The following is a 26,858-nucleotide window of genomic DNA, read 5'->3' as shown; positions in this document are numbered from 1 at the left end:
GAGGGTTCGTCAGCTTCAAGATCGTCGATGATCTTGCACACCTCTGGGTCCTTTCGCTGGTTTTCACGGACGTCAGCTTTGCTTCGCCTCGGCATATCTACAATTGCCATATACATATCGGAGTCCGGGTCTTGCGCACATGCTGGGCGTGACAGCGTATCTGCCACTACGTTAGACCGACCGGGCGTGTATTCGATGACAAGGTCGAACTCCTGCAACACCAGAGCCCATCGAGCCAGTCGTCCGCACGGTGACCGTTGGCTCATAAGCCATCGTAGTGGCTGATGATCTGTCCGAACAGTAATCTTCGCTCCTTCTATATAGCCACGGAACTTACCTACAGCCCATACGACCGCCAAGGCCTCGCGCTCTGTCGTCGAGTAATTTCGTTCAGCGCTAGTAAGGAGTCGGCTCGCATACTCTATCGGTCTTTCGTCAGGGCCCTCCCCCTGCATCAAAACCGCACCTAAACAGTATGCACTGCTATCTGTGCAAAGAATAAAAGGTTTCGTCTCATCTGCTTGTCGCAGAATTGGAGCACTTACCAAAAGATTTTTAATATGCTCGAACGCTTGTTTTTCTTCAGCACCCCACTTCCAGGAGCTGGTCTTCTTCAATAGGTTCGTGAGGGGTCTCGCCACCTCTGCGTAATTATTGATAAAACGACGAAACCAACTTGCAGTTTGTATAAAACACTTTAACTCTTTGACATTATTTGGGCTTCCCATACTCTCAATCGCAGCAGTCTTTTCGGGGTCCATTTGGATACCTCCCGGAACGATCACATGGCCCAAAAACTTTACCTGATCACACGCGAAATGGCTTTTCTCCCTGTTAACACGCAGCTTGAACATTTCCAGTCGCTCGAAAACCGCTTCCAGATCTGCTAAATGTCTCTCGAAGGGCCAAGGAGATAGTACTACCAAATCGTCCAAGTAAGCAAATAGTTCAATACCTTTCAGGTTAGATCGAAAACGATCAATGAGCCTCTGAAATGTAGCTCCTGAATTACGCAATCCCATTGGCATACGTTTAAACCTATACGTACCTAATGGACTCGTAAAAGCTGTCTTGTCTTGATCTTCAAGTGCCACGTTCACCTGATGATATCCCGACCTTAGATCTAATGTCGTCATGAAATTACTAGTCTTGGCTGCATGCAGTATGTCTTCCATGCGAGGGAGCGGGTACCGGTCTGGCTCGGTGACGGCATTGAGTTTCCTGTAATCAATACACAGTCTCCATCCACCCCCTTTCTTCGATACTAGTACGACATTAGAGGCCCAAGGGGACTCACATTCCTCGATGACGTCATCTCGAAGGAGCTTCTCTAGTTCGTTCTGTAGAGCTTCTTTCCTATTTTGGGATAAACGATATGGCGGCGACGCGATTGGCTCCTGGTTTGGCTTTACCTTTATATGATGTACTGCGAACTCCGTTGCAGGTCCATTCAGGGCGAACTGCGCGGTTCTTCGCTGTATAAAATCATCTAAAGTACGTCTCTGCTGGTGAGTAAGTTTGATTCCCTCATCGGCGCGCAAGGAGAGATCTGCGGAACTGGCGAACATCAATTCTTTCGCGGGGGCGTTCCGCGAGTGCTCTTGCCTAAAATAATAGTGACGATCGGGTTCGTCCGCGAATGTCCACTTACCCTGCGCAACGTCCATCACTATACCCGCACGGGACAGAAACTCGATACCAAGGAGTGTCCTAGTATTATCGCCAGGCAGTACCAAAAAATCCGTCTGTATCTCGCGACCTTCTACGGTCACTGTAACGCTGGCTTCCAATAACTCCCGTTCTACTCGAGAGCCATCTGCTAAACGTATCCTATATTCGACATTCCTAAATTTTATGTTAGAGTCTAATAATATTTTATACAGGGACGGACTGGCTATGCAATGTGTAGCACCAGTATCCATAACTGCCACACCTCGACGACCCATAACGCTAATATTCAATAACGGTTGAATAGCACTCTTACTTGTAACGGTACTAAAATCGACATCAAAGTAGTGTTCGACGTCAGACTCGCATCTGACGTCGTACGTGCACTTGACCTCTGACCTTCCGTCGACGTCAGAGTCCTGTACGCTGTCGACCCTATCATCGACGTCAGACCCGTGTCTGGCGTCGGACGTACACTCGAAATTATACCTACTTTTGACGTCTAACTTCTGTACATGATCAGACCTACCAACGACGTCGGACTCGTGTCCGGCGTCGGACGTACATTTACGGTCACATTTACGCGCGGTGTCCGAACCTAACATTTTCGTTCTCGTCGCTTCGACAACAGCAACGTGGAAATCTGTGGGCTTAGCGTTATAATTATTACACACGTCGCATTTCGACCTAATCACGCCTACTTTCCCACAACCATAACACTTAATTACTTTATTCGGTCCACCTACTCGTGACTGATTAACACACTCATCTACTGAATGCCCGAATTTTCTACAAGCGCTGCAACGCGGTCTCCTTGTATAACGCGGTAACTCAGTCGAATCAGTAAGCGCGGGAAAACTTTCATTGGACTTACCCGAGGTTCGCTTTGCACTTGCCTGACTGGATTTTACTTCTCGTGCCGCGTCTTCCGCTACCCGTGCCCTCTCAATCAAATGATTTAAATCTATCACACACTCGCGGGGAACACGTTTGCGAATACGCCGGTCTAGGAGTCCGTACACAATGTCTACTTGTAACTCGTCCGCTAAACGATATGGCAATTGCGCAATAAGGGACCTAATGCCATTAATAAATTTGCCACTTTGCACTTCTCTTTGCTCGCGGGCAAACACCTCACGCAACACTTTGTACGCTGGTCGAGGAGCACCATACATGGCCCGCAAACGCATCTTCGCGTCCGCCCACGTAGTCACGTAGTCTCGTACGCCGCGCCACCACACGGCGGCGTCCCCGGAGAGGAGCATAGGCAGGCCTCGCAGCGCGTGCACGTCGGAAACATTGGCGCACTCTTTATACACTCCCACGGAGTCCAGAAACGCCTCCAGTACTTCTGGGTCGTTTGATGCGCCGTCAAACCGCGCCGTACACGCGGTGAAGTTGCCGCCTGCGGCCGGTACTGCCCCGTGGTCTATGAACGACGACGTCATCGCAGCCGTCGTCGGACTCGTCGGGCCAGCCGCTACCTCAGGAGACGACGCCTCGGAGTTCACGACTCCACGAGGCGCCGCGAGCAGCGCGTTGATAAGCGCCTTATTTGCCTCCGCTTGCGTCTTCGCGATGTTTTCCAGTAAGGTGGACAGAAATTGTTCAGAAGGTCCATACTGCGTCGGCGCCGTCGCGCCGGTAACAGGCTCTTCCCCAGTGGAGCTAGAGTCCTCCACTGGAACGACGTCCTCCTTCTCCACAACACGCTGTCTCGTCGTCGGCATTTTCCACTATCCGAAACTAAAGAATACGTTCGGCCCCACGTTGGGCGCCAATTTATAACAAAAACTTTTATTTATTATAAAAAACTTGGATTGTTTAACAAAAACTTAGATTTAACAAAAGGGGCCTCGACGGAAGACGCTGGCGCGCAGACGCATTATAGTGGAGTCTTGTCCTTACATTTAATTCCTTAATTATTTTTTATTTATTGTATTATTATATTATTATTAAGAAACATAATGTGTAATTGCTAAAATAATTTTAAAATACCTTCATTAAGTTTCTATCCATTGTTTATTTACTATTATTTAAAATTATAGCAGTAAAATTTAAAGGATGAAATATATTAGAATATTATAGATTGTAAAGTTTAAAGTATCAAATTTCTTAATCAAAACCTTTTCTATTTAACCCTAGCGTCTCCAAGACTCACCCCTTAGCAAATAATGAAGGGTAGAGATTTATTCCCGCAATACAAAATGTATTTACCCCGTACAATACTATAAAATGAACTATGTTTTTGTGATCACATCATAATATTGCATTGACAAGTTATTTATTGGGCCATTCTTTTAAAATCGACACCTTGGTTCGATATTTTGGTATCAATATCTTTTATAATCGATATTTGGTATCAATATGATATGAAGTGCGACGCCCCGTGGGTTTTGTAGAACCGATCTACAAAGTTATCTTGGGTCGGGAGTTGAGACAGTCTTTCCATTACTGTCTCATTGCTGGATATAGGTCTCCTCAGAGGGAGACGGATAACGCCATCTATCTTCTACTACATTGCTCGTCAAATATGGATTGCTAGACGTCACATAAATTTAAGATTATTTTTTATAGTTTTGTGGTTAGAAACTCTGTGTCTCGATCGAGGGTCCGAGATGAGACTCGCACATATGATTTTTCAAAGATTTCGTATTAAAAATTTAGTAAATAGTGAAGGAAAACATCTTGAGTAAATCCGCAACGCGGCTAAATTGGCAAACTTGGCGGACTATGGCCTAACCTCGCTCACTCTGCGAGGAGACCCGTACCCAGTAGGACACTAAGGAAGACGAAAACTTTAGATCAGTCACAGGCCAATCAGAACAATGTTGCTATCCCTAAGAATTAAGTCGAAATGCCTTCTTCTTACTACGAGTCATAGATAAGTATAGATGTCTCACCGCCTTGTAACTGAAGGAAGCCATTAAATGGCTTAAACGGCTGACAGTTCTGTTAGCCATTTAATGGCTGTCATGGTGTAATTACGCGGAACAATGCCGTCATGCGCATTGCGCAGTTAAGTAGTGCAAAAATACGAAATCGAAGAAAAGTACTGATTAATATATCATATTAATATCGTTTCATTCGTAAATGATCTAAAAACTACATTTTTTAAATATTTTTCACACACGAAAATAGATGACAGTGACAATTTCTATTGTCAAAACTGGTTGCATTTTCTTGTTAGGAGTGAGTAATCTTTACTAATCTATGCTACGACACAGCAGCGCTTAACACGGTGCTAAGTCAGAAATAAGTGTGACAAAATAACTTCTAGAATCAAGCCACAAATAACTCCTGTAAATCGACATTTCTCTATAACTTAAATCGTAACCAATTATTCCATTGCTTCGATGACCAAATTCCTAATCGAAGTACCGTACAATCTACTTCAGTTTGTTACTGATCTCAAGGGTGTTGTGAACAAAGTTTTCCGTGCAGTGGGACTGTAGCTTTTACTGGCCAGTAAAGGTTTATAACTACGAATTAAGTTTCGTTTTGGTTGAGTTGTTTATGTTTTATTTTGTTATACTATGTCCATTTCTTTATTTTCTCGATGACAGTTATTTAGTTGTTGTGGCCAAATAAGTAATGATATCGATCGCATATATTTGTTATATGTATTGTGAACAAAGATAATACAACAGAGCTTACGCTGTAAGAAAAATAAGACAATTTATTGACTAGACTATGAGGTTGTGGTACACTGTGCGAATTTTTTTGCAGAACTTAGGCAAGGCAAGGCTTTCTTTGCGATGTTTTACTTGACCGTTAAAGCAAGTGGAATATTATTTTTTAAACGCACATAACGTGATGATATCTGGGGTATGTGTTTAGGAATTCAACCTCGGACCTCCAACAAATTCATAATAATATGCATTAATTTATTTTTGATATATAATTACGTTCTAAGCTTTTAAGCTTGGATGGAATTCTAAACTAATATTATATAATTAAACATCTAGTATATTCTCTTACATGTTTGCCTGTATGATCGTAAAAGTACGAGATATTTGCGAGAGATGTAAGTAATTTTTAACTTCCAAAATCCTTCTGAGGTATTTTACCTATTATATTAGTAATACATAGATCCTTTATTACATTTTATTCTATCTCTGTAAAATATGATTCCTTATATGCCTACTATTGCTACTAATTAAACAAAAACTATTTTATCGAAAATCATAATAATTGAGCACCCTATATCAATACCTATTGTAATACATCCAAGAACCATTGAACACAAACAAAGCGACACGCGAACAATAAACAAGGAAATTAGTAGGAGTAGGGTGTTCACAATTAATCCGCAAAATTAGACGTCCGGTGAAATCGATTAGGCCGGCAATTCGCAACGTCGTCGTCCGCCAAGATAAACATGCCTGGCTTTTTTTCGTTACAGCAAAGACATTAAGGAAGGACGAGGGTGACCATGTTGGTGCTTTTCTTGGGACAGTCCTGTTTTATGGTATGGAAGATATTTTGTTAAATGAATTGTAGTGTTGTTTCAAGAGAGCGTCTTTTTTATACATGATATGAAAGGTGATTGTTGCATTAATTAAACTGGCAGTACACATTTTTTTAATATAGGAGTAGCTTTAGTCAGCTGACGGTAAGTACACCCAAGATGTGATACACCCCAGATAAAATTAGCTACCTATAAGAACTAAGCTGGAATGCCTAAAAAGTATATCTATCTTACCACAGTCCTTAAACCAAAACACAGCAGTGCTTAACACTGCTTTTATAAGCCGAAATAGTTGTAGCGGTGGTGCCGCCGGAGTTTAAACACAAAGAGTTTTACCACCTTCGACCTGTTCAAAATTTTAGGTTCTAGTATCACGGGTTTAAGCTTTGATTGTCAATCGATGTGCGGTTCTGAAGTTACTTTTTCACGCATAGCTGCCCCTATACAAAAGCTAATAATAATGCTAGCTTTATGTACAAAATGTTTTGTAAACAGGCAATGAAACAGGTGATTGAATAGCAAATAGCTGCTTTACACGGTCGAATACGCATACATAACTTATTAGTTAATAATAACCTTATTTTTTAACATTATCGAAGTAGCTAGCAACCATGCAATCTATATAAAGATATGCAACTGTCGACTATGGAAACTTTTAATCAAACCGAGATAGGACTAAATCTACCCCAGATAGGATACAAGTCCTTCTTGAGATAGATCACAGATGCCTTGCTACCTCTGACGTCTAAGTTAAAATGCCCCGAATAAACATCTCTCCCTTACCACTTTCTTCAAACCATAATAAAGAAAACCGAAGCACGAAGGCTTCTGCCACATCAAATTCTGTTATATTGACAGTCAAATAATGAATATATTACAATATCCAAAATATTAAATATACTGTGAAGCCTTTTCCGTAATTTACTGAATAATATTAATTATTTCATAAAAAATAATTACCGTTTTACTATAAAAAATAACCACAGGTGATATCGGTTATTTAATATTATAATATTATGATAATAAGCATTCAAGTTAAGTCCTTAAATACATTATTAACTGCTTCGCAAGGAAACATTAAAAGATGTGAATGCTCGCGACTTATAATTATTGAAAACATAATGAACTAAATAAAAATAACACTAAATTATATAATTTAACTAGCTGACCCGGCAAACGTTGTGTTGCCATATATATAAAAAAATGTTAAGGGTGAACAACCCTTATCCCTTGGGGGGATGAAAAATAGATGTTGGCCGATTCTCATCGATACCGGATAAGCACAAAAAATTTCATCAAAATCGGTCAAGCCGTTTCGGAGGAGTATGGCAACGAAAACTGTGACACGAGAATTTTATATATTAGATATCTACATGCACTTTTTACTCCGGTATTTTTTATACAAAGCTGTTGTGTCCGGGCTTGAAGGGCAAGGTTCTAATATGAGGCGTTCCTACTTATCCCTAAGGGAGAGAAAATCATCTCTGATCAAATACAGGTAGGCCTACTGTCGTATTTGGGGATGCTTCTATACTACAGATACCAGTGACCACCAATATTACATGGACGGTACATTCCAGTTCTCTGATCTAGCTACTTAAAAAAAACAGCATAAAATTTAGTCCCTGCTAGAATTTAGACGAGACAAACAACGAATCTGTAGCCGACCTCAGGTAGGAATAGCTAATCCTATCTGGGGTTGATTACAGATGTCCATGGGTGGCAGTAACCACTTACCATCAGATGGACTGCATGCTCGTCTGCTACTCCTATATTATAAAAAAATCCAACATATGATGTGTATGTTCAAATCCCTCAATCATTTTGGTCTACAGGAAAATTAATGACATATACATACATACTGTATATATTCTTTCATACAAATATTCATACATATGTACACAAATACATACATACAAACGTTCGAAATATTACCTTCTGCATTTGGGTAAAATTGCTATTCCTTATTTTAAGCTAAGAATAATATTCGGTAGTTGATTTCTGTGTAAAGTGTAGATCCCAATAGTGCGAGGAGCGCATGAAGTTGAACCAACTCGGGGCATATTTACATGAATAATAAATAATTCAATGAAGTATTCAATATTCATTCTGATTCGAATAAACTATTTTTACGAAAACATCAATACTACGAAAACACTACTCAGTGAAGTTAAAGATAATTAAGCTATTCATGTCTCATTCATATTTCATTGTTTTGTTATTTCATTGCTATTTGAATAGATATATGCTATATCTATACACAATTTAAAATTATTTCTCAAGCTTAACCCAATCTTATAAATAAAAATATTTGTAGGCAAAACTAAATATACTTTTTACGTCACGTTTAATGTTTAATTTAATAAATTAAAATCAACAGATTACATTTTTTTAATTATTTAAGGATACATCGATTAAGACCAAAATGCTGCTGAGATTATCTAAGAACCAGAAATGTGGAAACGAAGATGATATAAGATATTGTAACTTTATAATATTAGTTTTACCCATATAATCGAACTAAACCGATTATCTAAATATATATAACTCAAAGGTGACTGAGTGACATAGTGATCTATCAACGCACAGCCCAAACCACTGGACGGATCGGGCTGAAATTTGGCATGCAAGTAGATGTTATGACGTAGGCATCCGCTAAGAAAGGATTTTGAACAATTCTACCCCCAAGGGGATAAAATAGGGGATGAAAATATTACTTCGTAACGCGAACGAAGCCGCGGGCAAAAGCTCGTATAAATATATTCCTTATCTATTCTCAACAGTTCCAAAAATTTCCAAAATCAAACAATAACTTAAAGACAATATAGACTATTTTGTCTAGTCAGACACAAACATCTCAACTTTCAACCACGTTAAAACCAAGCATCCCCTGCCTTACCGATCCCGATCAACCTAAGCACCGTAAATCCACTCATTTTCCTTATCTTCCATCTTGGTTACCCTACACGATGTCATTAGACCTCGGAGGGAGTCATTACGATGAGTAGAACGCCATTAATCTTGTTGGACCGGTCTCTCGGCTGTCAAAATTGTGGCCACCGTACGATAGATATGTGTTCTTGTTTTCGGGTAGGGGGCTGGATTGAATGATATTAATATAGCTAATGACTTAGGTCAAGCGGAATTAGATTTTGGGGACTAATTGAAAGGTTGTCCTGAGATGTATCTGGGATTCTATTGTTGTTTGGTGAACAGCGTGCATTGTTCTTGGGCACATCTCAACTGTACGTACCCTTAGTATGAGTTACGTTTTGAAAAAAATGACTATGATGAATTTTTTTTTACGTATTTCCCATATATTTCCAATCAGTTCTGATACAATCCGCTAAGGGCGCTGATTGGAAATGTATGGGCAAATTCGTAAACAAATACCAAAACAGTCATTTTTGTAAAAATGTAATAACTCATACTAAGGGTACTGATCTACGAAATTAAGTTACAGGAATTGTATGTATTTTAACAGTAAGAAGAAAACAATCATGCAATCAATCTTAAGTTAAGTGTACAATGGCACAAATCTTTAACATCTTTAAGAAAGTCCATGTAGGTCCTTAACAAACTCCATGTAGAACAGGGGGAACCTGAAGCCGATGACAGATGCATTGCCACTTTTGGGGGCTCATTGTTAAGACAACTGCGATCTCCAGTAAGATAGTAATGATAGCGTAGCTGTTGAAACTCAGCCTCTCGAGGGGTCAAACCTCAACCTTACCTCTCTTCGGACTAATATCCACACTTATATAGCGTGATAGACCGCTCTTGGAGCGTCGCCTTACACAAAAAGATGTTAAAGGTAGAACATTTCATTATTTGACTCCTTAAGCACCACCGCCACTCATTATTACAGCAGTGTCTGGTATGTAAGGGAGGTAGAGACTCGAAACCTCGACTCTAAACCTATGACGTCAGGCGAGGATGTTATCCAATCTTGGATTGTTTGGTCACCTGTAATGACCATGAGCGATAACAGCCATTTACCATCAGATCCAACGCCTCCTTTGCTTCTACTATGATGTAAATAATATATATACCAAAATTATATGGATTTTGGTTTATATTTATCTATACTAATCATCAGCAACCCATTACTGTCCTACTGCTGGGCACGGGTCTCCTCTCATAATGACAAGGATTAGCCCATAGTCCACCGCGCTGGCCAAGTGCGTATTGGCAGACTTCACATACCTTTGAGATTTTTTTTTATAAATCTCTCAGGTATGCAAGTCTCCTCACGATGTTTTCCTTCACCGTTTAGCAAGTGATAATCAATTTCTAATACCCACATAAGTTTGAAAAATCAGAGGTGTGTGCCTGGGATTTGAACCTCGGACCCCTCGATCGAGAGGCCAAATTTCTTAACCACTAGGCTATCACTGCCTTTATATACTAATATAGGTAAATATGTAACTATTAAAAGAAAAAAACGAATACAATTGTAACGAAGATCTCGCAAACACGTACATTGGCATGTATAACCGAATTTACATATCTATTTTTAACTAAACCAAGTAATTTATTGTCTGTTAAACGGTTAACGCAACGGTTAGTTAACGGTTACGTTAAATTCCATAATTAACTTTTTGCGTTAACTAGAAATAAAACTACTAACTAAATGAAAAAAGCTGTTGTCTCTAATATCAAAATAATTGCCGATGCAATGACACGAAAACAATCCTTACTAATATTATAAATCCGAAAGTAACTCTGTCTGTCTGTCTGTTTGTCTCTTCTTCACGCCTAAACCACTGAACCGATTTTAATGAAATTTTGTACAAGGATAGTCTAAGACCCGAGAAAGGACATAGGATAGTTTTTATCCCGGAAATCCCACGGGAACGAGGGATGGCGATCTAAGATCGATTAATCGGAGAATCGATCTTTTGGACCAAAAAGTCGATTATTTTAATCGATATTAAGTTGGTACGACCAATTTTCGCCAGGTAGCGCCACTTTCCTTCCAATGGAGATATGAATTTTCAGTTTTATGTATGTTAGTATGTCATATTATATTCTTTTAAACGTGGGCGAAGCCGCGTGCAAAAACGAGTAAGTAATAGTTTTTAAAATGCTCGTCTGTCTGTTTGCGTGTATGGACGAATGAAGGGGTTTTTGTAAGGTGTTAAGACCTGGTTAAACTGGGGAGGTACAACCGCCACATTTTTTAGACTGAAGTAGTCCTTGTAACCATAGGGTTTTTAAGACTTACATAGTAATAAGTGGCGATGGTCTAAAAAAACTTTTTTTTTATAATATAGGAATAGCAGACGAGCATGCAGTCCACCTGATGGTAAGTGGCTACTGCCGCCCATGGACATCTGTAATCAACCCCAGATAGGATTAGATATTCCTACCTGAGGTCGGCCACAGATGCGCCGCTATCCCTGAGGACTAAGCTGGAACGCCTCGGAAATGTATGTCTCCCTTACCACACCCTTCAAAACGCAACACAGCAGCGCTTAACACTGCTGTTATTGGGCAGAAATAGGTGTGGCGGTGGTGCCGCCGGAGTCGAATCACAAAGGGTTCTGCCAACTGGAATAACAAAGGAGCTTGCAGTCCACCTGATAGTAAGCCAATACCACCCGTAGACGTCTGTGATCAATTCCATACAAACTAAACATACTCCGATAGCAATAATTTGCCATTCTTAAAAACTGAGATGATCGTCTCACATGCAAGCCATAAACAGTAGTCCCAAAGGGTTAAAAGTTACGCCTCTGGCTACCATTACGCAAAGAGGCGTGCACAGAATACAGAATCATTAGAGCTTCAACGCACCTGGCATGAACAATAATTAATATTGAATAAAGATGTCTGATTCAAATCAAGCGTGAAATGTTTCGCTGTTATAAATGGGATTCATACACCACACTGATTTTTATATTCGTCTTTGTATGAATGCACTTATTTTTTTTTTATAATTATACCTAAACGATGAGGCAGACGGACTACCTGATGGAAAGCAGTCACCGTCGCCTATGGACATTTGCAACACCAGAGGAGTCGCCAATGCATCGCCGGCTTTGGAGGAGAGCTCTTTTTACACCTTTTTTGAAGTTTAATATTGCTAAACGATGTTGTGGGAACAGTGATAGCCTAATGGTTAAGAAACTCGGCCTCTCGATCGAGGGTGTCGAGGTTCAAATCCCAGGTACCCACTGATTTTTCAAATTTATGTGGGTATTAGAAATTAATTATCACTTGCTTAAACGGTGAAGGAAAACATCGTGAGGAAACCTGCATACCTGAGAGATTTATAAAAAAAAATATCAAACGTATGTGAAGTCTACCAATACGCACTTGGCCAGCGCGGTGGACTATGGCCTAATCCTTCTCATTCTGAGAGGAGACCCGTGCCCAGCAGTGGGACAGTAATGGGTGGATGATGATGATGATGATTGTTAAACGCTGCGGTGTTCTGATTAGAAAGGTACAGTAAGGTATACCAATAATATAGCTTAATTTAGCGTACAACAATAGTTCCATTTGGCGGATCTAAGTAAGATTCTAGGTGATGATTGGCAGTGACCAGTTACTATCAGACTAGGACATGAGGAATGAGTATCGTTCGACTTAGAGTTACGACCGCTAGCGAGTTCGGGGTTTCGATGAAAGAATTTGAGTGGGTGCTGGCTGACAAATGAGGTGATATCATCTTAGTCCAGGATCTGTGATCGGCTTCAGAACCCTTATTCAATATGGAGTTGGTTATAGATGTTTAGATGCGGTGGCCACTTATCATCAAGTACACCTTGTGATATATTGCTACTATACTATAGAAGGTGTTAGAACCCATTCTGGTTAGACTCCGGCGGCACCACCGCCACACCTATTTCTACCTAATAACAGCAGTGTTAGGCGCTGCTGTGTTCCGGTTTAAAGGGTATGGTAAGGGAGACAGACTTTTCCGAGGCATTTCAGCTTAGTCCTCAGGGGTAGCGGCGCATCTGTGGCCGACCTTAGGTGGGAATATCTAATCCTATCTGGGGTTGATTACAGATGTCCATGGGCGGCAGCCACTTACCATCAGGTGGACTGCATGCTCGTCTGCTACCCCTATATTATAAAAAAAAAAACTATACTATACTAAAAATTAAAAGGACAAAATTCTCGTAACACATTGAATGTTAATTAAAGGGTTTTTTTAAATAATGTTTTTGTAACAATTTTAATATTTAATGTTCAGTAAAAAATAAGAAATTATTCATTGTTAACTATTAATAATATTTATCTATCTTATACAAGACAAATAGATCTTATATAAGACAATTTTTTTTAAGTCCTAAAATAAAAGTGATTTTGACAAATGACGCGCATTACGTCTTATTTAAAATCGTGCAGAATTGATTAAGACGTATTTTAATTCATTTTGACGTACCTGTAATTGATTTTGACGTACTGTAATTAAGACGGTACAGATATTTGACAGTCGGTTAAGTCGCTTTGTTAAATAAATCGATTTTTGACGGTTGACTGATTGGCAATGAATCATTTGCGTGAGAAATTCTATAGCAGTTTAATAGATTAAGCGATAGTAATCTATTTAATAGAGGGTCCCAAGTTCAAAGTAAAATGGTAAAAAATAATAAATGAATAATATAGAAATAAAATATGAACAAAGAAGAAATAAATAAATAAATGGTATTTAGATAAATGATTTTCTTTTTGTAGCCATAAATATAATAAATGAAATCAATAATAGAAAAATAAAATGATTTTAAACGACACATAAATAAATTTATTAGGAAAGTAAAGGAATAAATATTCAATTTTCGTTATGTTAATAAAAACCGTTAATTATATTTTACCACGTATAAATATCTCTATAAAAATCTTATAAAAATACACTTTTCATTGTTTAACAGAAAAAGAAGCGTGTTTAGTAATATATTTTTTTTATTTAATGGAAGCTTTTATTTAAATTAAAATATTTGTAAACCACATGTTCATATTTAATGTAGCTATATTAATGTCTGTTTGTAAATATATAAATGGCCAATCTTAAATAAATGGAAAAAAAATGAACTTAAAAAGATGTTTTCTAAATCAGTTGTTTTCCTTTAAGGTCCAAAATAAAAAGTCTTTCTTAGCGATACAGATTAACGTTTCTTGGAACAAAGTAACTTATTAAATTTATTCCAATTTTATCAAGGACTTTTTATAATAACTCGAAAGGATTTCGTGTGTTCAAAGCGGCGACTATGTTAGCGCCGCGTAAATTATTTTCGTCGGAGTTTTTGCTGCGAATGTTGTATTCACCCCATCGGGTGCGCTCTTGCTTATAACTTTTTATATTTAGGTAGGTAAATCACGTAAGTAAGAAAACAATATCAATGATATGCTTTTAAAGTTGGAAAGATATTAAAAAATCATTTATACCGGCCTAAAGTCGATAAAAACATTTTCACAAGAATCTAGAATATATTACAAACAAAGGATAGATTCGCGATACCTATACCCATATGTATAAATATATGTACATATGGTATGATATACACACGATAGTTATGCATATAACATGTATTCATTACATTAGTTTACAAACAGAGTTTAGCGCCGCGTAAATTGTTTTCGTCGGAGTTTTTGTCACGTATGTTGGTTTCAACCCACCAGGCTCGCATAGAAGACTTATAACTTTTATTTTAATACTTACTACATCTCATATTATCATATTATTAGGAAAATAGTGATCAATATTTGATTTTCAGTCGAGCTACGTCAGTCGAGTTACGTCTAATTCCCGTGATTGAGTGGTTACTATATTAGACAGCTAGTCCAGAATTTTTTGGGGTCAATTTTAAATTGAAAGATATCTGTTTTATGAATTTATATGTCGTTTGTAGGTTTAAGTGTTTGTGTGGTTGTTTTTCCGTACGTACCTACATCGTACCCACAACATACCACAGAACTTGAGTAATAGAATTTATTTTTTTGGTGTCTACAAAAATTGCAGAGTAGTGCAAAGGTCGCAATTGCCTACCTTAAAAACGTGACATCACTTTTTTAACCAGCTCCACTAATTTAATAAACTGACAAACAGAAAATCGCTATCATAAATGTTCGATACAATAATACACTCCCTAACTTAGCAAAAAAACTTTCTTTACAACACCTTAATTGTTTATCCTTTCTCAAAAGAATCGAGTTTCACACTACAAAGTTTATAAAAAAAAACATACAACTAAGTACAATACCACATTGATACATCAAAACACAATAAAAATGATATAGGAGGTGCAAAAGTCAACTTTTTGAGTTACGAGAAAAAAATAGCCAATATATGCATTGTGAGATGCTAACGATATTTTGATGACTGCCTGCATCGCACAATAATGAAATAATAAAAGGACAAAAAATGTAAAAGTTATAAGACTACTGCGAGCACAGTGGGGCGAATCCAACGTGACAAAAACTCCGACGAAAATAATTTACCCGGCGCTAACATATGCTTTGAACCGAAATAATATATGATACGATGCGCTTTTACGATTTTGTTTTGGATAAGAAATTAAGATTTTGGATGCATCTTAAAATTCTCAATGCATTTTAAAATTATTTTTCTTAACATTATTTTTAAAAATATTTTCTAAAAGAAACATGAACCATTTTCATTGCGCATGTATTTATAATTTGTATTTATATTTCTATTTCTCAAGATGAAATTAATGAATATTTTTAATTTAGGTCCTTGTTACGTCAATCATAGGTAGGTTGCAAATTAATTTGTTTTTGTAACTTATTCTAAAATACGTTATATTTAAAGTACTTGTACCTACGTCAACGCTATTATTTAAAATCTAGAATATAAGCCACTGTATACACTTCTCAATAATACTTTGTCAGATTAAGCTCGTTATTAATAATCAAGCTATCCAATGTTTTGCCTCCTAAAGATTAACATTTGACAATTTCTTTAGACACTGTCAAATTTTAATCAAAAGTCGACAAAAAATTTAAAATTCGATAGAAAACGGGCGTCAGAAAGCATTCGAAACGTTTATACTATAACACCGTTTAATTAAATTGTATTTTTAAATAAGCAATTAATTACTTCGCTCATTTTATTTAAATACTTAACTTACGACTTAATTATGTGTAATCTTAAGGAATAAAATATTTTAAATACTAAACAAAAGCAATAAATAACAGAAAACAACAATTCTGTATCTTTACAAGATTTTTAATTCTATAAAAGTGGTTACATATCGCATAGCGCGGACCAATTAACGGCAAATTAAATTATAAATTAAATTGATTATACCTTTAACGGGAATAAGAGCATGTTATGCGCATATAAGACGTGCTGTCGACTGCTCATAATTATATTATTAACAAGGTTGCCGCGTTGCGATGTTTGCGTTAATTTCTATATAGTTTTTCGATTTTTATGACCAGAATTTGAATATTATTGGGCATAACAGTCTTTTCAGTATTTTATTAGTGTTTTTGTTTCTGTGTATATTTCTATGTCTATTCCTGTCTCTATTTTTGTTTCTAATGCTGTTTCTCTTTCTGTGTACCTTCTTTTCTTTCTATTCTTGTAAAAAAATACAAATGCAGGGAAATCATTCGCGGATAAGTTTACATATCGCATAGCGCGGACCAATTAACGGCAAATTAAATTATAAATTAAATTGATTATACCTTTAACGAGAATAAGAGCATGTTATGCGCATATAAGACGTGCTGACGACTCCTCATAATTATATTATTAACAAGGTTGCCGCGTTGCGACGCTTGCGTTAAAATTACATAGTTTTTCAACTTTTACGACATGAGTTTAATTATTTTGGTGTAAAACAGTCTTAAGTATTTTTCTGTTAGTATTGTTGTTGTTTCTGTTTCTGTTTCTATTGCCAATTTTGGGGTCAGTTTTTGTCTGTTTCTGCTTTTATGGGTTTGTTTGCGTTTCTGCTTTTTCTATCTGTTTGTATTTCTATTTCTGTTTCTGTTCTTATAAGAAGATTCAAATGTGGGAAGACCATTCGTGATTCAGCTCTTACATCAACTTCACAAACTTTTTGCTGTATATACCAGAGTTTCGAGTAGTATTGTGGTTTCAAGTGTATGGTAAGGGACATGACGAATTCTAGCTAAGTCTTCTAGGGTACCAAATACGATACGAAGGGTACAAATCTTTCACCGACCACTGGTATTTCTTAAACCTTATTTCTAGTTATTACATGTTCATGGGTGGTTCCTAGCAGCAATTGAACAGCATTCTCGTTTTCTGCTTCATTAAAAAAATGTCTATTTTTAAGTGAAAGTCTTACCCAATTTTCATAGTTAAGTTTAGTTTGTATCAGAAAATAAATTGAGACACGGTTTTTACGATTTGAAATGTATTTATTTTGTATAGGCCTACGGGGGCACTTATAACTTGTCAGTTACAATTACAATATTTTTTGTTAATTTACTAGCGAATCGGATAACGACTTCTTTTGGAAATCCGATGAAACTCAGCGGGATTATCTTTCTTTTTCTTTATCTATCTTACACATTTTTTGTAGCAAATGTTTTCTATTTGCGTTTACAAATTCCAAATCGCGGTCTTTAGGAAGTCTGTAAAAACGTACTTTTTGTTATTAATACTTCGATTTTGACAATATCTATTTGACATTGTACGGAAATTTGACAATATCTAGTACTTGTCAAATGTCAATCTTTAGTGTGCCAAAAAATGGATAGATTGAATAATAATAACAGGTGTAAAATTACCGACAAGCAGACAGTTAAACAACATTTTCTAGTTTTGTTTCCGTGGAATTAAGATGACCCTAGTAAAGTTATTAATTTTTAAAACACAGACAAAATAGATTTTTTATATATAGATATTATTTATTACACTTATGCACCTGCAAATAGTTAGATCTAGGTCTAGAACCAAAGATAGTAGATCTTTAGACATACTTGAGTACCAGTACATCGTATCTATAAAATTATGGATTTTTCGATGATATTCGTAACCTAGATAATGTCCCATATTGGGCTTGTGTCATCCTTATCATTGATCTGTTATTATCCCACTGCTGGGCACGGGTATCCGTTTGTTGTGAAGGGTTTAGGCACAGTACACTATATCCTTATACTGTGGCTTAGGCCATAGCCTATCGTGTTAACCTAGAGTATGGATTGACCTGTAGACTTACATATTTTTATGATTTTAACAAAGAACGCATGAAAATTCCCTGACGCTGTTATTTCTAATAGACACGGATATCTTCACAAAATTTGATGTTTTCTTACAGTCCGTAGCCACGTATAGGTAAATGCCTTAAACTGAATGGGGCTTAGCTCGTCCTTAGAGTTATAGACTATTTATTTCTCTAGTGGAGCAGTACTTTATATGGAACTAGCTGTGCCCCGCGCTTTCACCCGCGTTAAAAAGAAATAACACGGGTGAAACCGCGGGGCACAGCTAGTTCTAAAATATAAGTAGCCTAAGTTACTCCTTATTATATCAGCTACGTGCCAATAAAAGTCCCGTCAAAATCGGATCAGCCATTTCAGAGATTAGCCAGAACAAACAGACAGCCAGACAAAAATTATAAAAATGTTATTTTGGTGTATGTACCGTATGTATATACATATGCATGTAGTAAAAAGCGATTATTTCAATATTAAAAACAGACACTCCATTTTTATTTATATGTGTAGATTCTAAAAGCATTTTTTCCACTTGTGTGCGATATTGGACAAGCTGTTTATCGTTATCCAACGAAATATATTGAGCGCCGACTTCAGAACTATGTACTAAACCAACATTTATTTCATTTTTTTTTTACTTTGTAGTGGCATAGAAGACGGTTGTATTTTTTTGTAAAATTTTTAATTCCTCAATCTTAAGTCTAATCTCAATCTCTTGACAATACCTTATGAGAATTTTACTATAAATATTTATTTAAATAATTATATTACTTATTTATCTACCGTTAATTATAAATATTTTATAAGCATATTTATCACTTTACCCTTAATAGGAAATATACGATGTATTTAAATAAATATAAAGATTAAAATGACATTTATTAATTTATTATTATTATACCTAATAGTATTAATTAATTTATAGTTTTCATAAAGTAACTATTAGATATTACTTTTATTCTTAGTACTGAATAAAAATGATAAAAAATAATTTTTAAACGACTTATTCATCTACAAATTAAATAAAGGTTCTAATTAAAAATAGTTAGACATTTTTATGGCTATCTATCTAAGGAAAGATTTTATATTACTCCTTTACTGTTTATACAAGTTTTTGTATACAGATCATACGTTTATTATGTCATGTACAATAAATATTATGAGTGACATGTGATCTGTGCTAAGATATAAATTAATCTGATTATGACATTTGAGTTTGAAAAAAATGCAATGAGCATGAGTTTACTAGCAATTATATGAATTGTTTGAATGCTTGGGAAAGACAAGTCGAGATATGATCGTTTTCTATTATGGTTTGCTGGGTATGTGTTTCCCACAAGTGGGTTGATTTGGAGTCTACTCTACTACTATGCTGCTCGATAGTTTATACGGAAAATACGGGATAGTAGTAAAAATTTGTCAAATATTTTTAAACAACATATCACATACAAATTTTAATAATTGCTGTCCGCATGATGACAACTAAAACTAAGATTAGTTGATATGTACTCCGAACCACGGAAGCGCACATGTTTAATCTTACTAGTTTGCTATTGCGTTGCTATTTGCAATCCACTGCCGAAGAACGCACCTGACATTGCTTACCTTTGTATATCACCTATACAAGTAACAAGTGAAAATAAAATAAAAAAGTAAGCGTATAATTTAAACATGCGGTATGAGAAATACGAGTCGTTCTATCTTAGTCCTCAGGGGTAGCAACGTATTTGTGGCCGACCTTAGGTAGAATTCTAATCTTATCAGCGGTTAATTACAGATGTCAATGGGCGGCAGTAGCCACTTACCATTAGCACTGCATACTCGCTTACTACTTCTAAATTTGAAAAAGTTTCACACCTAAGCTAACTGTTTTTAACAGACTTCAAAAAGGAGGTGGTTATCAATTCGGCCGGTATCTTTTTTTTTCCTATGCATGTTCACGAATTACTGCGCCGTTAGTGAACCGATTTTAATAATTCTTTTTTTATTGTATAGACATATTAGACATGCTGTTTACACCGTTATCTAACGAAATATATTGAGCGCCGACTTTAGAAATATGTACCAAACCAAAATTTATTTCAATTATTTTTTACTTTGTAGTGACATACAAGTCGGTTGTATTTTTTGTTAATTTTTTTTTACTAAGTTACTTTAATTAAGTAATCTTAAATAAATTACTTAATTAACTTAATCTATGTATCTCTTAACACGAAACCAGCAGCCGACAAAAACGTGATAGCATATAAAATAACTTTCATACACATCTCATGCTTCCATGATCGTTTTATCAGTGTATCTGTTGTATTTTTTTCGCACGAATTTCATACACGCAATAACTCGGGAAAGTGCTTGTTTCGTGCATAACTTCACGCTATGCTTTTGGCGAGGATTGGTTTGGCTTAGTTTTAAAATTTGACATCTTTCTTTCGAATTCATATTTAATATTTATTGAAAAAAAGAAAGAAAAAATAATCGGATAATTGCAACACAAATGAAGTAACAGAAAGATACAAAAAATAAAAGAAATAATAAAAAAGAACAAAAAATAAATACAACGAAAGAACGATAAAAATATACGTATACATTGCTCATGTATATAGTACATTATTATGATGTTACAAGTAAAATATTCAGACGAAAATGCTTCATTAAGGGTTTAATACCTATTTTAAAGAACAACTGAGTTTGTAAATCATAAGGTAGAACCATCTGTGGTTCGTCTCCGGTGGCACTACGCCAAACCTATTTCTGCCTAATAACAGCAGTGTTAAGCGCTGCTGTGTTCTGGTTTGAAGGGTGTGGTACGGGAGACATACTTTTCGAGGCATTCCAGCTTAGTCCTCAGGGGTAGCGGTGAATTTTTGGCTGACGTGAGTTAGGAATCTGATCATATTTGGAGTTGATGGGCGGCAGTAGCCACTTACCGTCAGGTAAACTGCATGCTACTCTTATATTATAAAAGATACATACATATGCTTATTTAAAACTATTAAGAAAGTATTTAAAACCGCTACCACTAAAAGGAATCATTAATAATATTCTCATTAATAATTTCTTAGTAATGTATTCTCACGATATTGCGTATTGAATAAATCTGATTCTAATGACGTCATTACGTTTCCCATACGCATATGCTAAGTGCATGAGAAGAATCCTAAACGCTCTTATTTAGAACTCAAGAAAAATTGCAATTATCAATCATAGTTATATTCAAGCATATTTGCCTAATCCATCATTCGTAATCGTTGCTACGCCAATCAAAAATCACCCATAACTGTATGACATTAAAGTAGGAATCCGCCTAGCATAATTTTGGATGCATGATAATAAAAAATGGATTCTATGCGCCTGATACTAGGATTCGTTTTCAATTGACAATTTGTAAAATAGGGTTGTCCATCAAATTTGCATAGGTTCATCAAAGATTTCATTCAATCGAATGCGTCGCCAATATTTTTAATATTCTGTTTTGTCACTCACTGCGTAAAATATAAGGCTCATTTGATACGTGGATTCATCCCATTTTTTTTAAATCCAGTAATGCGTTCAGAATCGTTAATAAGGGTTTGTCTTGAACTTAATATGTGTTTTTAGGGTTCCACACCCAAAGGGTAGCGACGGAAACCCTGTTACTAAGCCTTTGTTGTCTGTAAATCTGTCCGTAAAGTCCTGTGTCTTGAATCGTAATAGACAGGCATTTGACAATTTTACAGTGTATTACTATGGTCACTATAACAAAAAAATCGAAAAACAAAAAGGGTGAGTATTAAAGGGGGTCCTCAAACCGCTATTTTCAGAAATTTTCGGTTTATCTATAAAATCTTAACAGGAAGACAGTATGAATTTTTACAATTCATTTATTACTATGACTAGCTGACCCGGCAAACTTTGTACGGCTTCAAAATCTATTTATCAAATATATTTCATATAAAATATAGCCTATGTTACTCGTGGGCAATGTAACTTTTGAATGGTGAAAGAATTTTTAAAATCGGTCCAGTAGTTTTTGAGCCTATTCATTACAAACAAACAAACAAAGTTTTCCTCTTTATAATATTAGTGTAGATATCATATACTAAAAAAATGTTGATACAGAACCCTCAATGTTCGAGCTCGACTCGATCTTAGCCAATTATTCCATTATAAATGATCGAGAGACATGTATGCAAATTGTGGATTCGTGAGAAAAACGTACCGTTCCGTAGCGTACAAATCCATATTAATTGTTTCCTAATGCTACTTGGATTTAAGGATTTGGGGATTCAACGAGTTTTTCCATTTCTTGTCAACTCGATTTTGCGATTTAAAATTGTTTTTTGTTTAAATATGTTCTTTTTTAACATTTTCAAATGTTTTTATTTTTATTGTTGTTTTAATGTTTCTAAATATTAAAATTGTTAAAAAATTTAATGTTGTTTTTGTTTTAAATGAGTTGTTGTTTTAAATTTACAGTTTAATTTACTATTTTATTTACTTAATTTTACGTAATTGTAATTGTTATTGTAAATCATAATTAGAGTCTGAATAAACTGTCAATAATTAATAAAAAAAATGTTCTAAACTTTATAAATTTAATATTATTTAGGAATTCTGTTAAATCCATCTGTTATTAAGTGGTTACTGCCGCTCATGGACATATGTAACTAATTCAACAGGATTCGAGTCCTACTTAAGGCTACAGATGCGTTGTTATCCTTGAGACTAAGTTGGAACGCCTAGTTTTAAATTAGAATAGAGCGCTTAACACGGATGTTATAGTGTAGTGATGGTTACAAAGTAAAGTACCTACTGCTTATCTATAGATACTAAGGGGTCGTTCAAGAATTACGTAAGCACTTTTAGGGGGCGGGGGGTCTTTGCTTTGCTTATTTTGGATGACATGGGGGGTAGGGGAGTCTAGATGATGATTACGTCATCGGTAGTTTGTTACTTGTTTACAGGAATAGCAACCATCACATTGTCTTTACTTGAAAGCGAAACGCATTTTCGGGGATTACCGCAAATCATGCATACGTTTAGGAATTTTTAAAATTATAATTATAACATTATAATTATAATATAAAAAAAATACATTAATTGAAAAATGTTTACGTAAGCATGGGGGAGGGGGTAAGTGCTTTTCTTACTTTTGCTGACAAGGGGGATGGGGGGGTAAATAATTGTAATAAATCTGCTTACGTAATACTTGAACGGCCCCTATATATACCTTATTTTTTTTTTCTTTTTCTCGAGGGGGAAACCTTCAAAAGGTATCTGGCGACGTGGGAGCGACGCCGGGTTATGTGGGACTTTTACCGCACTAAAACCCCCCCGGTGACCGTCTTCAACGCTTGTTGGAGAACTCCGGGATCTCCGACGGAACACAACCGGAGCCCTCCAAGCGCGATGCCCATAGATACTAATACCTACATTATTACTTATTTATTTAATAGTTATATTATTTTTCAGGATTATATTATGCAAATGTAAAATATGAGTAATTTGCTCTATTTTTGTTAAATATACTTTTACTTTCTCTACATTACACTTTATATTCCGATATTATTATCAGTTTTGAATTATTAATATATATTTTTTTATATTTGCAAGACCGATGTTTATTTTTTTTAATTAAGTTCGTTGTAGAGTCATGCGAAGTCCTTATAAGGTAGAGTTCTGCTCAACTGCCGCTTTGTATAATTGCTGTAATAATTACGCATACATTTACATAATAACCGAGTTGAAGGCATTTAAATGTTTAAGTTTACGCGTAAAATAGTATAGAGTTTGAGATTGTATTTTTTTTTAATAGAGTTGCTATGTTTTTAGAAGATTGAGGTAGCAAACGTGAATGCAGTTCATCTGATGGTAAGCAGTCACTGCAGTATATCGACATCAGTAACCAAGTTGTATTTTTTTTATAATATAAGAGTAGCAGACGAGCATGCAGTCCACCTGATGATAAGTGGCTACTGCCGCCCATGGACATCTATAATCAACCCCAGATAGGATTAGATATTCCTACATGAGGTCGGCCACAGATGCGCCGCTACCCCTGAGGACTAAGCTGGAACGCCTCGGAAAAGTCTGTCTCCCTTACCACACTCTTCAAACCGCAACACAGCAGCGCCTAACACTGCTGTTATTAGGTAGAAATAGGTGTGGCGGTGGTGCCGCCGGAGTCGAACCACAAAGGGTCTACCACCTTCAAATTTATATACAACAGGGCTTTTACGTGAAGTTAATCACAGATGTGTTGCTTCCTCTAAGGACTTAGATGGTCGTCTCTGTCTTTGGACTTACATATAAGTCAGCCTGACCGGAGACTAATTTCGAATGCCTGTCTAAATCTAATACTTTGACACGCTCTACAACCCAAACAGTATAACATAAATCAAAATTAAATAAATAAATAAGCAGCGCAGTTTAAGGTCCCTCTTACGAATACGTATCTAATTAAATGTTTAGTTCATAATTTTCAAAAACCTCAGGGATGTCTTTATCTTCGCGAATTGTAAAGTAACGGATTGTTATTTACGTACGAAATCCACAGCTTTATTTTTTATGAAACTAATACTTTATATTCAAGTAAATGGTAGACAATTGTCGGTTACTGTAGAATGCCAAAAACTAAAATTTAGTTTTTGTAAAAAAATACCATAAAACCTAAGGAATAATAGAATAAACTAAGTAACTATAGTTATAGTCTGATTCATAATTAGGTGTCCAAAATGTAAACAAAGGTGTTGACCTATCAAGAAAATACGTTTGAAATGGTAGTTTCTTATTTTTGTCGATATTAAAGTAATACAACAATAATAAAATAATAATTTAAATAAATTAAGATTAATTCACTTTTTCGAATATTTATATCACCTCAGTTCCGTTCCATACAGTAATAATAATAAAAAACAAAGTTTATAGTAGAAAATTAAAATGTGATAATGGTAACACAATCGGAATCCAAAAAAAATCTTGTGCCGTCATTTTTAAGTTTCGTAGCTGATGTTATTCATTTTCGTGATTGTGATCGAACTGGAATGCTTTCTCGTTTACATAACGCGTTTGTTAAATTGTGTATATTTGTTAAAGTTTTCGTTTATTGTTGAGTTTGTTAAAGTTTTTGTTTCTTGTTAATTTTGACAGTGACATTTCTTTGTTTACATTTTGGACACCTAATTATGAATCAGACTGTAGTTTTCTATAAGATGCAATAATAAAATAAAATCAAGTACTCACATCCACACCACCGTTGTTCCACGGTGGTAGAGCGTAGTGGGAGGGGTCGTGCCCCCCTCCCATGTGCTCCGCCATCACCGACATCCAGTGCACCAGGCCTTGAGCGCCGCCGCCGCCTGACGTGCCTGTGGTAACAGGGGTCAGGTTAGACTGGTGTATTAAACTTAGTACGTGGTAAACATAGTATTGAGAATTTTCTAACTTTGTATGAGAATGTATGAAAAATTGTTTGTAAATATTTACATTTTTTTTTTAGTTTTTAATCTATTATTATTACTAAGAATTTGATGTTTATAAGCAATAGTATCCAACTACTCAATAAGGCTTTCTACACTCACAGCCCCACACTAGAATTTCCTGTATCGTGGCTGCTATGGACACACACAGAGACAAATACACAGACACCCAGACCCAGAAACAGAAATCTAAATTCATAATTTAGGAATATGTCTGGCCTGGGATCAATCCGGGACCCACTGCGCGTCAGAACGGCATGTTGACCGCTCCGCCACGCGTCGTCAATAATAATATTAAGGTGGATTTTTTTCTTTCAAAATAAATTTAATTGTGCAGTTTTCATTCTTATCATAATCGGCCGTGTTTTTTTTTGGTTTGGTGAAGAATTTTTGACTATTCCTTATAGTATGGATAATGGCGATCGAAGTATACTTGAGAAATTCACCTGTGCTGGGCGAAATTGCCAGCTATTACTAATATAGGGTAAGAACCATTCATTGGAACCACCGCCACATTACTACTAATATAATAATACAAGTTAAATAAAATCTTATAAGTAATGTTTCCTGTTTAAATTCTATAAATATTTTCTCGTCATTTAAAAATAGTTGCAGTTTTCATATAAGATAAAAATCTTATTAGAACGATTCTTCAACATTACTTCTTAAAGCTTCTTTTTTATTTTTCTTACAATCTGAATCTTATTAGAATGACTTTCCGACACAACTTGAAGCAAATTTTTCATAAATTTCTTACATACTTATTTTTCATACATTTCCATACAATTTTTCTAAATGTTATGAATATTAAAAATCGCAAAAAGACGTGCTTTTTCTAAACATAGGTAACAAAAATGAAAGCTCAAAGAGAAATGAATGTACTGAAACCAGACCGCCGCGGGCAAACGAGCTTCTTAGGAGCTTATTAGACTACGTGGGCAAGCTATAGTCTAGGATCTGACTGCGTAAGTTGTACATGCATCTGTTTTTAACCCAACTACATTTTTATAAATATTTACTTATTAAAGAATGGAGTTATATCGTTTATCTTGAAAATATTATTGAAATTAATTATTTATTTATAATTTATCTGC

At 35.9% G+C, this 26,858-nt stretch overlaps 1 protein-coding gene across 5 annotated transcripts in view; it reads right to left on the bottom strand.

Annotated features, from left to right (window-relative positions):
* LOC140754665 (zinc finger protein rotund) overlaps positions 1–26,858 on the bottom strand; it is a 239,842-nt gene that overhangs the window by 128,906 nt on the left and 84,078 nt on the right. For all 5 annotated transcript variants that reach the window (XM_073089691.1, XM_073089690.1, XM_073089694.1 and 2 more), the window contains exon 4: positions 25,529–25,653. In XM_073089691.1, coding sequence (XP_072945792.1) covers positions 25,529–25,653 — 125 coding nt within the window. The remainder of the gene's footprint in view (positions 1–25,528; positions 25,654–26,858) is intronic.

This window comes from Epargyreus clarus, unplaced genomic scaffold (assembly GCF_041222505.1).
Source record: "Epargyreus clarus isolate Ecla_fem2 unplaced genomic scaffold, WU_Ecla_fem_2.2 ptg000031l, whole genome shotgun sequence".
Taxonomy (NCBI): Eukaryota; Metazoa; Arthropoda; class Insecta; order Lepidoptera; family Hesperiidae; genus Epargyreus; species Epargyreus clarus.
This window is presented reverse-complemented; position numbering and strand designations above follow the sequence as displayed.